The following is a 17852-nucleotide window of genomic DNA, read 5'->3' as shown; positions in this document are numbered from 1 at the left end:
CCATTAACACACAAGAGCTTTGCGGACTTTAATTCCATACTATGCAATGCATACTCCTCCTCTCTCACTCCTGAAGCAACATACACACTCCTTACTTCGGGGCAACTTCCAAAACTTTCACAAGATGATGCTGATCTCTTAAATTATAAGATTACCTTGGAAGAATTTAAGCAGGTTATATCTTTCTTAATGGGATTTAGCGTAAAATTTTTTATAATTCTAGGCACAACTTGCACAGCCATCACAAAACAAAAACAACATTTAATGCTATAGCATATTTTCATAGAAATAATATAGCTCAAAGTGATTTGCAACATGTCAGATTATATCTTTCACTTTTTTCCACTTTATCAACATCATATCTTCAATTGGAGAGGTGCCGGTAGGCTTTGGACTTTCCTTATTTCCTTATTTATGTTGGTGACTTTTCTCATTTGATCGCTTCACCTTTTTATTTAAAATTAATACAAACCTGTTTAAAAAAATACTGTTGTTAGAAAAGAAGGACTAAAGATAGATTTCTTTCTAATGCTGTTTTTGTAGGGTATGTGGTGTGGTGTTTAGAAAAAGAATTGCTGCTTTTGGTTAGATAAACAAGACATTCTATCTGGACAACTCATAATCTAGTTGTGTTTCCTTCAGCTATGTGAGCAATCTACTTAACAAACATTCAAAGGAAACCATTCAATTTGCTTTAGTAATAAGCACTTATTTCATGCCTTAAATGCAAAAGTAATAACAAAGAAAGTCTTTCAATATAATTTTTAAAAACAAAAATCCTCTTTACTCTGATACAGTGCGGACATCAGAAATCCACACTGTGTTAACTGTTGATTTAGCTATAGGAACAACTACATTTACGATTAAACTAAACTTGTACCTTGTGTTGTTAATTTCCACTTTGCTAGAATCAGATAATTCGGCTAGCACTTTTTTGCCTAAGTAGGAAACCTAATGTTCTTTGCTTTGACAAACCATGAATATTTCAAGAAAGGGCATAATGTAAGGTGCAGTATTCATTGACCACACCAGTTGCATATTTGGTTCCCAGTTGTGGAATTGTTGCTCAGTATGCATAATATTTGTCTGCTCAAAAATCAGGTAGATCCAGGCATATTCAGAGTCAGTACAGGTTTTACAAGACCAAAGCATTTATGTCATGAGTAAAGAAGGAAAAACAGATGCTCAGTTCACCTTTGCTGAAAAAAACGGAGGCAAATTTATGTAAATAGGAAAAGAACATTAAAGCAAACAAACAACATATAATACAAGGTTTCCCCAAGTAAATAAGACTTACTGTCACCATTTTCTGTTGGTGTACAGGAATATAAGAATGTAAAAAGCAACAACACAACACGGATAGAATTTTTTTTTCTTCATACCTTTAGTTTACCCTCACAGTGAGGAAAACCATCCATTGAAGGTAATTCACAATGTTCTTGAGCCCCATTAATGAGATCTGCAAGGAAGGGAAATAATCCTTGTAAGATTAAAGTATTAGCCCACAATCACTTTGTTCAATAATAATTAATTTTATCATTAAAATGGTAGCTTATTGAAAAACAAGCAAAAGTGAACATTATTGATTACTAGGTGTGATTAAAAGATTAAATGCATTGTTGATCTGGGAAAATTGTGACCTTACCAGAATCAAGAATGGAACAAAAAACATTTCCCTTCTGCTGCAACTATACATCTTTCCAAATACATTCACAGTAAGTATTAAATAAGTGTAAAAGCTTACTCCAAAAAACATTAAATACAATAATACTATACCCTATATTTACATTTGCTGATCAAAACTAATAATTGTAATATACATTTTTTGAATACTATAAAATAAATCACAAATATTATCAAACTTAAACAAAAATCAAAATCAAGTCATCAAGTTATTTTAAAGATATGTATTAAAGTACTAGATATACAGATAGTTTGAATAGCATTACGGGGCATTGATGTGTCTACAGTTATAATGATCTGGGAACAAATTTTCACTTGGTCAATGTCTTTGTGGAGTTTGCAGGTTTTCTCAGTGCATGCTCCAAATATCCTCCTCTTCCTTCTCCTCGGTATTTGTATGGGGTTTTCTTTGTCTACTCCAATTTTGCCACACATTCCACATTCAGTGTGGAAAAACAATTAGACTTAGTGGTCACATAGTCATTTAGGATAAAATGTTTTGATATGCTTTCCATATTAAAATATAGCATTCATCTTAAAGAAATACCATAAAAGGTTAATAAATATCAGAAACCTGTTCAGGCATATCAGGATACCAGATAAAGTTCAAGTGAACAATAGAGAAAAAAATGCAATACACAAAATGTACTGAAAGATGGCTAAGAAAGAAATCAACAGATGCCCTGTAAACAATTAGAATGGACAGTGGTGGCTTAACCTAAAGGGTATAAAAAGAACTGGAATATAATAAAATAGACTTAGTCATTTGGATGTAAACCAACCAGGGTAAAATTGTATTCAATGATTGACACTGTATGAAAATTCAATAGTTTATAAAAAGAACCTCTATCCTTTGTTTCTCGGAACATGCTCATGATGCTATAACAGAGATGCTCTCTCCTCGGCATGGTGTAGCAGGTGTAATAAATGATGCAGATACACAACATATTCTCCTGCCTAATTATTAACTAAAAGGTTTTATCAGATTTATTCTGTTAGAGGGTAAGTTTCTTTCTTTAATTAAGATGTTGATTCCAGCCACATCAGCCACCGTAAACTAGCCCAGTATGAGCAGAGATTTGCATGTGCACTGGGTTAATTTCCATCGCCAGTTTTGCTGCACCCAATGCTGCCAACATAGGCTCTATTTCCACATAACCCTGAAATTGGATAAATGGGTTCAGTAAAAATAATGCAAGGATAGATAGTTTGGCCATAGGGATGCAAATTGTATTCACAAAGGAATCTACCATAGATATAACAGAAATCCATTCCATGACACACTCACTCCTACTGTGAAAACACAACAGTCTTCAATTGACATAGCATAGACAAAGGGAAAATGCATGTAGATGAAACAAAACAGGAAATAACACATACCAGGAGCAGGCTGGGAAATTAATCTGTTAGGTTGAACTAAATGTCTTGTTCCCGTTACAAATGTTCTAATTGTAGTTTAATAATTTGGTTGTGCTTTTACCAGTGCATCTCCTTCTGATGTTTTTGCCAACTTTATCCCATTAAGACACAAGTTTACAAATAAAAATATATGGTTTGTGCATGCTTCATAAGTGTGATGATGAGACCAATCAGTTGTGAGGTACAGCCATTTTAACCTACAGTAAACCCTTGCTATTCATATATTCTATTCTCCCCTATTTGATTTTATAAAAGTGTAAAAGTTATAACAAGGTTTCTGTAGATTAAACTTTGAAAGAATCATTATTTAGCCTCGAGGGACAGGAACAGAGGCCGAGTGTGTCCACCCAACCTTTTCTTCTCCCCATGCCAGCATTCCACCGAAACCTAACCCTACTTTTCCCTATAAGATCAATGCCTCAATTTGTATGTTTTCTCTATCTGTGTTTTTTTAGGAATGTAACCCCACGAATATTGAGAATTGACTTGTATATTGTTTTGCAGCTGAATGAGAAACATTTGAAAGTGACATAAACATTCAGCTTCTGAATATAACAGACTTGGCTACAGCTGTCTTTCCATCCTCCTATTCATTTCCTAACTAGCATGACCAGTTCATGGTCATGGGGAGACACTTCCTATCCCAGATACACTGGGCATGAGGTGGAAACAAATTTTGAACTTTTGTATACATCCACCTCTTCACACTAGCTTATACAGAGCCAAATTTCACTGATTCCACAATCTAATTATCAGCTCTGAGATATGGAAGAAAAACTGGAATTTACTCTCTGTACCTTTTACTAGCTTGTAACAGAGAAAAACTGAGCAGTTCTATACGTTCATTCCAAAACAGAATTTATTCAATCAGTTTCAAATCGTGCACATTAGCTGGAGTTCTTGTGTCTCAATTCATTATCTTACTTTGAAGCATGATTCAGACAACATTAATGATAAGATATTTAATACTTTTATTTCAGCATGGCATCAAAAAGGATGAACTGTTTTTGAGGAAGATAAATCGCAATTTCTTACTAAAGCACACAAAGTAGCAAAAACTTGTGGCACTCCTTAAATTTTTGAAGTCAAAGAAGTGTCTGTGGTATAATTTCTAAAGTGTGACAAATGCAGTGAAAGTACATACAGAAAATGTTAATGTTTAAGCTCAATCTCGCTCACTCAGTAATTCTTGACTCTTAATGAAATCCACAGGCATAATAATTACAAACATCTGATTACTTCTGTGAAGCCCAATGTTCTCCCCAGAAATGTTTTCCAGCCGGGTGGCATGAAAAAATAGCCGGTAGGGAATCCATTCCCGGGTATTCGGGAATCCCGCATGTCATTCCCGGGTATCCCAGGCTTCCCGGGATGACACAGTGCACGGGCATCTAACATGTGAACAAAACTCCAGTTGTGATCTAGTTAGCCTTCCAATTTATATCGACTAAAGAAGGATTTTAAAAAAAATTGTTTGGGGAGTGTATGTCACAATCGAAGTGCGTTTGTCTGATCTGTCAATCTATCATTGCTATTCCAAAGAAGGAAAATATGGAAAGGCACTTTCGAACTGTTCATAAAAACTACGAAACTGCCTTCCTTCCGAATAGCGATCTGAGAAAGAGAAAAGAGAGGGAACTAAAATCGCCGTTAATCGGACAGCCGTCATTTTTCACTCAGCTGAATTCAAAAGCTCCTTTACTGCATTATTCAGCTCTACTTATTTATGCGAGTCAACCTTTTCCCACATGAGGATTATTAAATCCAAATACTGTGGTGACCATAAATGTATTGAATTGTTATTGTGCCATAAAGGTTATTCAGTTATGCAAGGTACGACAACATATATTTCATGTATAAAGTATACTAAGTGTGATATATATACATACATATATATATACATATATATATATATATATACATATATATATATATATATATATACAGTCATGTGAAAACATTAGGACACCCTTTGAAAGCATGTGGTTTTTGTAACATTTTTAATAAATGGTTATTTCATCTCCGTTTCAACAATACAGAGATTAAAGTAATCCAACTAAACAAAGAAAACTGAAGAAAAGTCTTTTCAAGATCTTCTGTAAATGTCATTCTACAAAAATGCCTATTCTAACTGAGGAAAAAGATAGGACACCCTCACATGTATTCCCTCTTAAATTGGCTCAGATCTCACACAGGTATATCACACCAGGTGCACATAATTAGTAGATCGTTACTCTGCATGTTGAATGAGGCTTGCCCTATTTAAACCTCAGACATTTAGTTTGGTGTGCTCCTGACTGTTGAAGTGAGAGTGAGCACCATGGTGAGAACAAAAGAGCTGTCAGAGGACTTCAGAAAAGATTGTAGCAGCCTATGAGTCTGGGAAGGGATTTAAAAGATCTCAAAGATTTTGAAATCAGCCATTCCACTGTCCGGAAGATAGTCTACAAGTGGAGGGCTTTCAAAACAACTGCCAACATGCCCAGGACTGGTCGCCCCAGCAAGTTCACCCCAAGAGCAGACCGCAAGATGCTAAAGAGGTCTCCAAAAACCCTAAAGTGTCATCTCGAGAACTACAGCAGGCTCTGGCTACTGTTGATGTAGAAGTACATGCCTCTACAATCAGAAAGAGACTGTACAAGTTTAACTTGCATGGGAGGTGTGCAAGGAGGAAACCTTTGCTTTCCAAGAGAAACATCGAGGCCAGACTGACATTTGCCAGAGATAAAGTTGACAAAGACCAGGACTTCTGGAATAATGTTCTTTGGACAGATGAGTCCAAAATTGAATTATTTGGACACAACAGCAGAGGACATGTTTGGTGTAAACCAAACACAGCATTCAAGAAAAGAACCTCATACCAACTGTGAAGCATGGAGGTGGAAGTGTCATGGTTTGGGGCTGCTTTGCTGCAGCAGGACCTGGTCAGCTCACCATCATAGAATCCACGATGAATTCTACTGTGTATCAGAAGGTGCTTGAAGAACATGTGAGACCATCAGTTAGAAAATTAAAGCTGAAGCGGAACTGGACCATGCAACATGACAATGACCCAAAACATACTAGTAAATCAACCAAAGATTGGCTGAAAAGAAGAAATGGAGAGTCCTGGAATGGCCAAGTCAAAGTCCAGATTTGAATCCCATTGAGATGCTGTGGGGTGACTTGAAAAGGGCTGTACGTGCAAGAAACCCTCAAACATCTCACAGCTGAAAAAGTTCTGCATTGAGGAGTGGGGTAAAATTTCCTCAGACCGATGGAGAAGACTGGTACATGGCTACAAAGAACCGTCTCACTGCAGTTATTTCAGCCAAAGGAGGTAACACTCGCTATTAGGGGCAAGGGTGTCCTATCTTTTCCTCAGTTAGAATAGGCATTTTTGTAGAATGACATTTACAGAAGATCTTGAAAAGACTTTTCTTCAGTTTTCTTTGTTTAGTTGGATTACTTTAATCTCTCTGTATTGTTGAAACGGAGATGAAATAACCATTTATTAAAAATGTTACAAAAACCACATGCTTTCAAAGGGTGTCCTAATGTTTTCACATGACTGTATATATATATATATATATATATATATATATATATATATATATATATATATATATATATATATATATATATATATATATATATATATATATATATTGTCACTTGAGTAGGAGGCATGGATTGATTCGATAGCACCTGGGAAACCACTCGCGCCAGGGAATGGTGGGGTATTAACTTTCTCCCTCTGCTTCCTCATAGAAAGAAAGACCTTCCTGCACCATAGGCCTGGATTGACCGCAGTGCGATACTTCCGCCCTTCCTCCGCCATCTTGCCCTGGCGTCATCCTTCCCATCCTCCCTTGCGGTCCTTCCCGCATTCCTCCACTTCCGGCTCCTCCCCAATAAAATGGCGCGACGCCAGGAGTCGGCGTCGCGCATATGAACTGTTTTGTTTATAATTTTGACCAGTTTTTGTTTGTATTTACAATATCACGGGGCGGAAAACCCCAACCCTTGCTACTGTCTCCTCGGTCCTTTACAAGTGGCGTAGTCGGCAGGATAGAGATCCCGGAATGACGGAGGGACAGGACCTCAACACGTGCTGCAGGAATGAATGACCAGCTCCAGGCGCTGCAGCTGCGCAAGCCGCCACCACCGGGAGCTGGAGGCCACGAGGCCAGGTTAGTGGAAGCCCACGGGCGAGACCAGACCCGCCCAGGCAGCCGCCTCATCCTATGGTTCCGATGGGCCCTTCGGAGGACGTCGATGCCTACCTGGGCATGTTTGAGAGGGCGGCCACCGGAGCGAGTGGCAGCGGTCAGTGGGCGTCCATCTTGGCGCCATACCTGAAGGACCAGCGCTGGGCCTATTATGACCTCCCTGAGGAGGAGGCGCTAATTACGACCTCCTCAAGCCCGAAATACTGGCCCGCTTCGGCATTAGCCGGGCCAGCAGGCGGCGAATGGCGGAACTGGGTCTTTGACCCGAAAAGCCGCTTCGCGCCCAGGCGTTGAGTTCTGGGGCAAGATGGGCGCTGGCTACGGCCAGAGAGCCCGGCGGGCGGAAAGTGGTCGAGCGGGTGGCCTGTGAAGGCCTGGTCAATGCGATGCCCAGTTCCCTCGCCCAGCAGGTCCGGGGACACGCCTACCAGAACATGTCGGGCCTCCTCGACGTCCTGGAGCGTCAGTTGGCGGTCCTCCGACTTGGGGGTCAGAAAAGCCTGCTCGCGGGAACCGCAGGGACGGGCGGCCACCCCGAGCCCCTCGGAGCGCTGCAGAAGCGCCAGCCAGAGCCAGAGAGGCGGGTCCCGCGCTGTTTCAAGTGTGGCGAGACCGGTCACCTGCTGCCAAACTGCCCCATCACATCGCCCGGAGCCTATGGACTGCAGCTGGACATCATCGGAGAGGTATTGTACCCGCCGCATCCCTTGGCGAGTCGAATACGGGAGTGGTGTTGCTAAATGGGCACGCCGTGGTGGCTTTGTTTGATTCCGGCAGCAACATTACCATTGTTGCTCGCCGCTTTGTCTTACCGCAACAGTGGTTAAAACAGCATTTGTTGGTCACCTGTGTGCATGGGGGGACTAGGTCATATCGTTCCGCTCACTGCTATGTCACCTGGAAGGGGAACCAATCAAATGGCGGTCGCTGTGTTACCTGACCCCCTTCCCAGTGATTCTGGGACAAGACTGGTCTAAAAGAATCAGCGGTAAGCCATTCGCGCCCGGGGCCTCGTTGGATCTTGTTATGAGGGGAAAAGGCACCCCTCCCGCGGCCTCCACGCCGTGCACAAGGGCAGGCCCTATGGGCGCTGGTGTCTCGGGGACCTTTCGTGGCTACGGACCTTGACCCGGAAGATTCCGCGGAGAAGGGACTAGCCAGGAACTCTTCCCGGCCCAGGCCCCAAGACCCTCGGCGGCCTGGACCATCAATTTCGGTCCACGCCGGCCTCCTTTAAGAGGGAGCAGTGGAATGATGACTCCCTGCGCTTTGCCCGGAATGCGATCGTTCTGCCTAACAGCTCAACAGCGGACGGATCCACACCGGGAACCCTTCTTTGTCCTTGAGAATGATCTGTTGTACCAGTGGCTACCCATGAGGCGAGGTCGGAAGTTGTTGCTAATTCAGCGTACCTTCCGGCGGGAGATATGCGAGTTGGCACATGCTCACCTCCTAGGCCCACCTCGGGGCGAAAAACACTGGAGAGGATTAAGCTCGCTTTTACTGGCCTGGGATCAATGAGGAGGTCCGCGGTTCTGTCAATCCTGTCCGAGTGCCAGACCCGCCAGATTCCTAGGAGGGACCGTGCTCCTCTAGTCCCTATTCCCCTCGTGGACATCCCCTTTGAAAGGATAGGGGTCGATTTGGTGGGACCCTGGAGCCCTCAACCCGTGGCCACAAGTATATCCTAGTCATGGTGGACTATGCCACCCGGTACCCAGAGGCGGTTCCCCTGCGCTCCGCTAATACTAAAAGCATCGCACGGGAACTGGTTAATTTGTTTTCACGCGTGGGCATACCCAAGGAGGTCCTCACGGACCAGGGTACGCCCTTCACTTCGGATACGTTCAAGGAGGTAGCCAAATTACTGCAGATAAAGCACCTGAAAGCGTCAGTCTATCACCCGCAAACTGGCGGGTTGGTGAGCGATTTAATCAGGCGCTTAAGCAGATGCTCCGCAAGGTAGTCAGCGGGCGGCAGGAACTGGGACCAGCTCCTCCCGCTCGTGCTTTTGCCTACCGGGAGGTACCCCAGGCCTCTACAGGCTTCTCCCCTTTGAATTACTATACGGGCGACAACCCGGGGAATCCTCGACATCCTAAAGAAGGCTGGGAGGCGAGGCTCTTCCCTCCTCTAACATTTTGAGTGCGTGCGCAACTGCGCGACCGACTCACAAAGATCAGGCCCCTCCTAAAGAGCACGTGACTCGTGCGCAAGCAGCGCAGGCCGGTGTTACAACCGCAACTCCGTCCTCAGGGAGTTCCGCCCGGGGACGAGTTATGGTGCTCGTCCCACCTCCCACTTTCGAAGCTGCTCGCTCACTGGCAAGGGCCTTACGAGGTTAAGGAGAGAAAGGACTGCGTCGACTATTTGGTGAAACAGCCCAATCGTCGACCGAGTGAGAGGATCTATCATGTCAACCTGTTAAAGCCCTGAGAGATAGAGAGGAGCTCCCAGCTCCGTAGGTCACTCTCCCTTTCGCAAGCACAACTGCCCTTAACCTCGGCGAAGAGCTGACCCCAAGCAGCGGCAGGAGTTAGCCCAAACACTCCGAGCCATCCCGAGGTAGTGAGCGAGTCACCCGGCGGACCGCTGATTGAGCCGCGATATAGTCACGGGCCGGGGTAATCGTCCGGGAGAGGCCCTACCGACTCCGGAGGCAAAACGCGCAGAGGTCGAACTGGAGGTGAAACGTATGTTGGACATGGACATAATTGAAGAGAGCCATAGTCCCTGGTCCAGCCCTATTGTCCTCGTCTCCAAGCCAGGCGGCTCCTGGAGGTTCTGTAATGACTTTAGGCGTCTGAATCAGATCTCCAAGTTCGATGCCTACCCCATGCCCGCATTGGCGACCTCCTTGGCGGCTGGAGTGCGGCTCGATATCTGACTACCCTTGACATGACAAAGGGTATTGGCAAATTCCTTTAACGGCATCCGCAAAGGAGAAAACGGCCTTTAGCACCCCTAGCGGGCACTGGCAGTACAAGGTCCTCCCATTTGGGCTGCACGGGGCCCGGCGACCTTCCAGCGTCTGGTAGATAGAGTGCTGAAGCCCCACCAGTCCTATAGTGCCGCCTACCTGGATGGCGTTGTCATCTATTCCGGCACCTGGGAGGAGCATCTACTGCAGGTCGCAGCTGTCCTCCGAACACTGGCTAAAGCCGGCCTCCGCATAAACCCCGGAAGTGTTTTTGGATTAAAGGAGGCCAAATATTTAGGCTACCTCGTGGGACAAGGACAGGTGCGCCACAGAGCTCCAAAGTTAAAGACATCTTAGAATGGCCCGTCCGAGTACCAAGAAACAGGTGCAGGCTTTCTTGGGGCTTGCGAGTTACTACCGCCGGTTTGTTCCCGTTTCTCGAAGAGCAGCACCCTTGACTGACCTGACAAAAGGGCGCCCCTATACGTGGTGTGGACCGACAAAGCAGAACAGCGTTCAGTGACCTAAAGAAGGCCCTAACGTCGGCACCTGTGTTACGGACGCCCGATTTTGGGCTCCGTTTATTCTCCAGACCGGCGCCGGACACAGGCCTGGGTGCCGTGCTGAGCCAAAGCGTCGATGGTGTCGAGCACCCTGTGATGTACCTTAGCGGAAACTGATGGACCGGGAGACCCGGCACGCGGCAGTGGAGAGGGAGGCCTTGGCCATTAAGTGGGCAGTGACCCACCTCCGTTACTACCTGCTGGGTCGCGAATTCGCTCTGGTGACTGATCACGCTGCACTTCAGTGGATGTCCCTACACAAAGAGTCGAATCCGCGGGTCACCAGGTGGTTCCTGGACTTACAGCCGTATAAGTTCACTGTCACTTATCGGCGGGCACCCTTCAGGCCAATGCCGATGCCCTCTCTCGTATTCACGACCTCTCGGTTAGGTCCGCCCGACCTGGCGGTCCTGGGCTAAGGGGGATCGTGGTCACGCACGCGAGTAGGAGGCAGCGGATTGATTCGATAGCACCTGGGAAACCACTCGCCGCCAGGGAATGGTGGGGTATTAACTTTCTCCCTCTGCTTCCTCATAGAAAGAAAGACCTTCCTGCACCATAGGCCTGGATTGACCGCAGTCGCGATACTTCCGCCCTTCCTCCGCCATCTTGCCCTGGCGTCATCCTTCCCATCCTCCCTTGCGGTCCTTCCCGCATTCCTCCACTTCCGGCTCCTCCCCAATAAAATGGCGCGACGCCAGGAGTCGGCGTCGCGCGCGATATGAACTGTTTTGTTTATAATTTTGACCAGTTTTTGTTTGTATTTACAATATACGGGGCGGAAAACCCCAACCCTTGCTACTGTCTCCTCGGTCCTATATATATATATATATATACATATATATATATATATATATATATATATATATATATATATATATATATATATATATATATATATATATATATATATATATATATATATATATATATATATATATATACATATATACATATATATATATATATACATATATATATATATATATATATATATATATATATATATATATATATATATACATATATATACATATATATATATATATATATACATATACATATATATATATATACATATATATATATATATATATATATATATACATATACATATACATATATATATATATATATACATATACATATATATATATATATATATATATATATATACACACAGTGGAACCTCGGTATACGCCCTTAATCCGCTCCAGACTCTTTGACTTATACCAAACAGGACGTATACCAAACACATTTTTCCCATAAGAAATAATGGGAAAATGATTAATCCGTTCCCATGAAAAAAAAAATCCTATTGCTATTGGCATATTATACATTGATGGGGTTATATAAAATAATTTAAACACTGCTTAATACTAAAATACATAAATACAAAAGCAATTAGATGAAATAAATGAAAATTTTACCTCACTTTACTTTTTAATGACATCTTTGTTTTTCACAATCGTAGATACCGTCGTTCTCAGCAAACGGTATGCAACAGTCATGTCCCGGATACGCATGCCACCTTCATACTTTTCAACAATCAATTCAAATTTACATGAAAAAAACACAAAATCACGTTGTGACGATGCAGGTTTGCTGTATGCTCCCATCTGCTGCCGGGGAGCCCTTGAATTCTACACCGTCGGTAATGTGCCTCGCTGCTAACCTCATAGGTAACAACAAAGCAAGGGGATGGTGAAAAAGTGCAAAGTGCTTTTATTAAAACAATTAACAAAACAAGTTGTTCAAATTAAAGTGCAGTCTCCAAAGTTCCGATAAATAATCCATAAAATCAGAAGTGAAACGTGGAGGTTAAAAACAATAGAAAAAAGTCTTTTTAAAAACAACAAAGTTAAAAGCAGGAAGCATGCTTTAAAAAAAAACAAGAAGCCCGGTGCCTGCTTCCCAACTGGGGAGTCACCCTACTTGCAGCTGACCATCGCACTGCCTGCTTCAGCCACTTATTCCATGCGCGCTCTTGCTCGCTCTCTCTATCTCTCTCTCGTCCGTTCTTTCTTTTAACTCCCCTTCAAGCCAACTCGTGCTTCTGTTTATCAAGATAAGCAGCCCTCTCTCTCTCACTCACTTAACCTCCCGTCTTTTTTCTCTTTTTTACTCCCCTTCTAGCTGATTCGTGCTTCTGTTTATCAAGATAAGCAGCTCCAGGAACAATCATGAATGCAGACGGTCCCTCACAAGTGCACTTTGGTGAGAAACGCCCACATCGCTAATCGCCCTGACAACCTTCAGCCACATAACCACCGCCTCCTCACCAAGCTGCGGCGGTGATTATTTATTTTAAAGCTGGACATTGACGGGAGCTGTGGACCCAGTATATCACACACGTGAAAGTTCACAGAGAGCTATAGCGCGGGTTGTTCACTGAATGCTAGCAACTGCCGCACTAACGCTCGTGGGCAGTCGTGGCTTTGTCTCGAGAGAGGTAAACAAGGTTAGCACGCGAGTCGTATTCCAAACAAAGGTCGTATACCAAGCAAAATTTGTGTCCAAACAGGACATATACCAAGTTGGACTTATTCCAAAGCAGACGTATACCGAGGTACCACTGTATATATATATATATATATATATATATATATATATACACATACTAGCAAAATACCCGCACTTCGCAGCGGAGAAGTAGTGTGTTAAAGAAGTAATGAAAAAGAAAAGGAAACATTTTAATAATAACGTAACATGATTGACAATGTAATTGTTTTGTCACTGTCATGAGTGTTGCTGGCATATATACTCAGCAAAAAAAGAAACGTCCCTTTTTCAGGACTGTGTATTTCAACAATAATGTTTTAAAATCCAAATAACTTTACAGATCTTCATTGTAAAGGGTTTAAACAATGTTTTCCATACATGTTCAATTAACCATAATCAATTAATTAACATGCACCTGTGGAATGGTCGTTAAGACCTTAACAGCTTACAGAAAGTAGGCATTTAAGGTCACAGATCTAAAAACGCAGGACACTAAAGAGACTTGTCTACCGACTGTGAAAAAAAACACCTAAAGAAAGATACCCAGGGTCCCTCCTCATCTGCGTGAACGTGCATTAGGCATGCTGCAGGGAGGCATGAGGACTGCTGATGTGGCTAGGGCAATAAATTGCCATGTCCGCACTGTGAGACAGCGCTACAGGGAGACAGGAAGGACAGCTGATCATCCTCGCAGTGGAAGACCACGTGTAACAACACCTGCACAGGATCGGTACATCCGAATATCACACCTGCGTGACAGGTACAAGATGGCCACAACAACTGCCCGAGTCACACCAGAAACACACAATCCCTCCATCAGTGCTCATACTGTCCGCAATAGGCTGAGAGTGGGTGGACTGAGGGCTTGTACGCCTGTTGTAAGGCAGGTCCTTACCAGACATCACCAGCAACAACGCCGCCTATGGGCACAAACCCACCTTCGCTGGACCAGACAGGAGTGGCAAAAAGTGCTCTTCACTGATGAGTCACGGTTTTGTCTCACCAGGGGTGATGGACGGATTTGTGTTTATCGTCGAAGGAATTGAGCACGTCTGGGGCCTGTTGGATCGCAGGGTGAGGGCTAGGGCCATTCCCCCCAGAAATGTCCAGGAACTTGCAGGTGCCTTGGTGGAAGAGTGTGGTAACATCTCACAGCAAGAACTGACAAATCTTGTCCAGTCCATGAGGAGGAGATGCACTGCAGTACTTCAAGCAGCTGGTGGCCACACCAGATACTGACTGGTACTTTTGATTTTGAGCCTCTCTTTATTCAGAGACACATTGTGAAACATTTTTAGTTTATGTCTTATGGTGTTGACTCTTTTAGTGTTCATACAAATATTAACACATTAAGTTTACTGAAAGTAAAACAGTTGAAAGTCAGAGGACGTTTCTTTTTTGCTGAGTATATATATATATATATATATATATATATATATATATAGCAAAATACCAGCACTTTGTAGCAGAAGTAGTGTGTTAAAGAAGCAATGAAAAGAAAAGGAAACATTTTGAAAATAACGTAACATGATTGTCAATGTAATTGTTTTGTCATTGTTGTGAGTGATGCTGTCATATATATATATATATATATATATATATATATATATATATATATATATATATATATATATATATATATATATATATATATAGGCTTTCAGCCTCCCATAAAAGTAGCTTCACTTGAAATCACTTTGTGATTTTGCACGGGTAAAAACGTCTGCTGAAGTGTCAGATTCTTCTTTAACTCTTCTGCTTTCTGTATCTTCTGCTTTCTGTATCTTTCAGGTTATCCTGATGTTTTGTCTCATAGTGCCGTCTTAGATTAAATTCTGTAATTACAGCCACATTAGCTCCACAAATGAGACACACGGGTTTACCAGCAATGTCAGTAAACATATACTCAGCCTCCCATCGGTTTTTAAAGGCTCTATGTTCAGAATCACCTTTTCTCTTCGGCATCGTGTGGGCTAGCTTCGCAATAACTTGCAGCATCATAAGCTAGACTTGATTAACGCGATAAGTGTTTGGCAAGGCAGCTGAAGCGCTGCACTATGGGATCTGTAGTTTATTGTGTTACCAGCACTTCACATCCCCGGTCCATTAATAACAATAATACAGTATATAAAATGATCTCGGGCGGTTTTAATTACACGCCGGGCCGGATGTGGCCCGTGGGCCTTGAGTTTGACACATATGGACTAAATAGAACTTGAAAAGATATATTCTTTTGAATGTGATCGCGCAATTCAGATCGAGCTGACACGCACTACAGTACATCGAGCCCGCGTGCTATTGTGGTTTTGCCTGCGTGCCTCAATAAGTTACCCTCCCCTCGCTCTTACTTTTTTACCGTTCATCTAATGAATACACTGAGTATGGCTTTACCAAAACAATAATTGATCGCGAATAAAGTATCCATTATTCATAAAGCTTCAATTGGTGATCTGTCTTTCTGCGTTAACCGCATATTTTTTCATACGTCTCAAACCAAGGGGATGCGAAGGTAAAATTAATAAAAATGCGTGCGTACATACTCAGTGCATCCCCTCTTGGGAATCGAACCTCGGACATCACCGCTAGAGGTAAAGCCTCTACTATTGCGCCACGGCGTGTGGTTTATCTATTTGAGCGTAGCAATATAATTTGGTTTTTGTTCAGCACTCTTTGGAACTGTTGCTTTTTGTCTGCGCACTGCGTCAGTTCACGTGAGCCGCTGAATATGGTTTTATATGTCACACGCTCGCTTCTAATTGTTTCGCTGCCTTCTTAATTATATAGTGCATGTTTTCTTAAGTGCTTTTTGGAGCTCTTCCTGGTTTTCTACGTACTGCGTAATTACGTGGGAGGCGCGATAATGTCACACAAAACTCCGCCCCTCCACGGCTTTCGAGCTGAACTCCATTACAGTAAATGGAGAAAAATAGCTTCTAGTTATGAACATTATGTGTAGAATTTCGAAATGAAACCTGCCAAACTTTTGTAAGGAAGCGCTAAGAAATGAGCCTGCCAAATTTCAGCCTTCTACCTACACAGCAAGTTGGAGAATTAGTGATGAGTCAGTGAGTCAGTCAGTGAGGGCTTTGCCTTTTATTAGTATAGATATTATATATATATATATATATATATATATATATATATGGTTGAAATAGTTTTACTGTCAAATAATGCAAAGAGTTCGCGACACGTGTTTTGCCCTAATTCTGGGCTCATCAGGCGTACACACTCACTGCATCCCGCCTCGGTAATCGAACCTCGGGCGTCAGCGCTAGAGGCAAATATATATACTTTTTAATGTAGGTAGATCATTTCAACCTGGTTATTTTAAAAGTAGCTCGCAAGCCAAAAAACTGTGGGCACCCCTGATCTAGTTAGCTGTGGTAATAAGAGTGTAGAAAGCATAACTTGTCCAGCGTGCAGTATTCCAGGCGAGAAAGTACTTCGTGCAGAGTACGCCAGCTGCTGAGAAAGCACGCTTTGCCTCCACTGAAGTAAGCAGCAAAGTCATCAGATACAGATACACTTGTTCTAAACAACACCCGCGCTTGCCGTTGCTGTGAAACACCGCCATTTCAGCTGTTACTGATGCATCCAGTTTCTTGTCATCATTCTGTGATGGCAAGTTTCTTGTCACAGATAATGCGGATGCAACAGACTGATGCATTGCAATTTCAAGTTGCTGTTCAAAGCTGTTGTCTGATAGACATCAATGAAGTCTTCAGTTTTCAACTATAACTCTGTTATTTCTTGATCGATTTTTACACTTTTACACGCTATAAATGCGAACTTGGCCATTCCCAGTTTCCCGGGAATGCGATAATGAAAAATGTCCGGGAATCCTAGCCCGGGATTGGATTCCCTAGTAGACGGGTGGGGCGGGATGGTGAAATTTGGTGGTTAGTTAAATTATTATTAATTATTTTCCAATGCTCAATATGACTTCCTTTTTTAAGGTTTGACACTTGTGCCAGAATATTTTTTATTAAACTTAAGAAGTATCCAATTCAGGATACAGAATTTTAAATAACAATTGTTATGACATAAACCAAGAGGCACAAGTATTGTCACTGTCAGGAAGAAAAGTGAAAACAATGAAAAAAAATTAAGAAATATTCTTCAAAGCCAACTTGCATATGCAGGAGGTGTCTTCAGTTAAATATTTATTTTTGTTTTCTTCCTAGAAAAGGAACAACCCATTTCTTTACAGTGTTCCAACAGCTTTTCAAACAACGTTGTATGTGGCAACTCATTTTTTGCCAACCAATACATGGATCGTAAAGCTCCCACAAAGACATCTCTCTGTAAGTTATTTAACACAGATACAGATCTTTCAATTTGACCAATTCCAGTTTTCTCTAGTACACGCTTTCCTAAAAGGTCAGCAGAAGACTCAATGTGCAGTTTTACTTTTTTCATGGTCCAGCAAGCTTTCTTTTCGAATTCTTGTGCAAGGCACATTTACCCAAGGTAACTCCATCCTTTGGGGATGTTTGTTTGAATATTTCATGCACAATGAGCACCACATACCATGTTCTTTGACCATCAGCCATT

At 42.6% G+C, this 17852-nt stretch overlaps 1 protein-coding gene across 7 annotated transcripts in view; it reads right to left on the bottom strand.

Annotated features, from left to right (window-relative positions):
• Positions 1-17852, bottom strand: part of mgat5 (alpha-1,6-mannosylglycoprotein 6-beta-N-acetylglucosaminyltransferase) — a 242741-nt gene that overhangs the window by 88690 nt on the left and 136199 nt on the right. For all 7 annotated transcript variants that reach the window (XM_039757305.1, XM_039757303.1, XM_039757304.1 and 4 more), the window contains exon 4: positions 1383-1459. In XM_039757305.1, the coding sequence (XP_039613239.1) occupies positions 1383-1459 (77 nt within the window). The remainder of the gene's footprint in view (positions 1-1382; positions 1460-17852) is intronic.

Source organism: Polypterus senegalus, chromosome 6, assembly GCF_016835505.1.
Source record: "Polypterus senegalus isolate Bchr_013 chromosome 6, ASM1683550v1, whole genome shotgun sequence".
Lineage (NCBI taxonomy): Eukaryota > Metazoa > Chordata > Cladistia > Polypteriformes > Polypteridae > Polypterus > Polypterus senegalus.
Note: the sequence above shows the minus strand (reverse complement) of the source record. Positions and strands in the feature narration are given on the sequence as shown.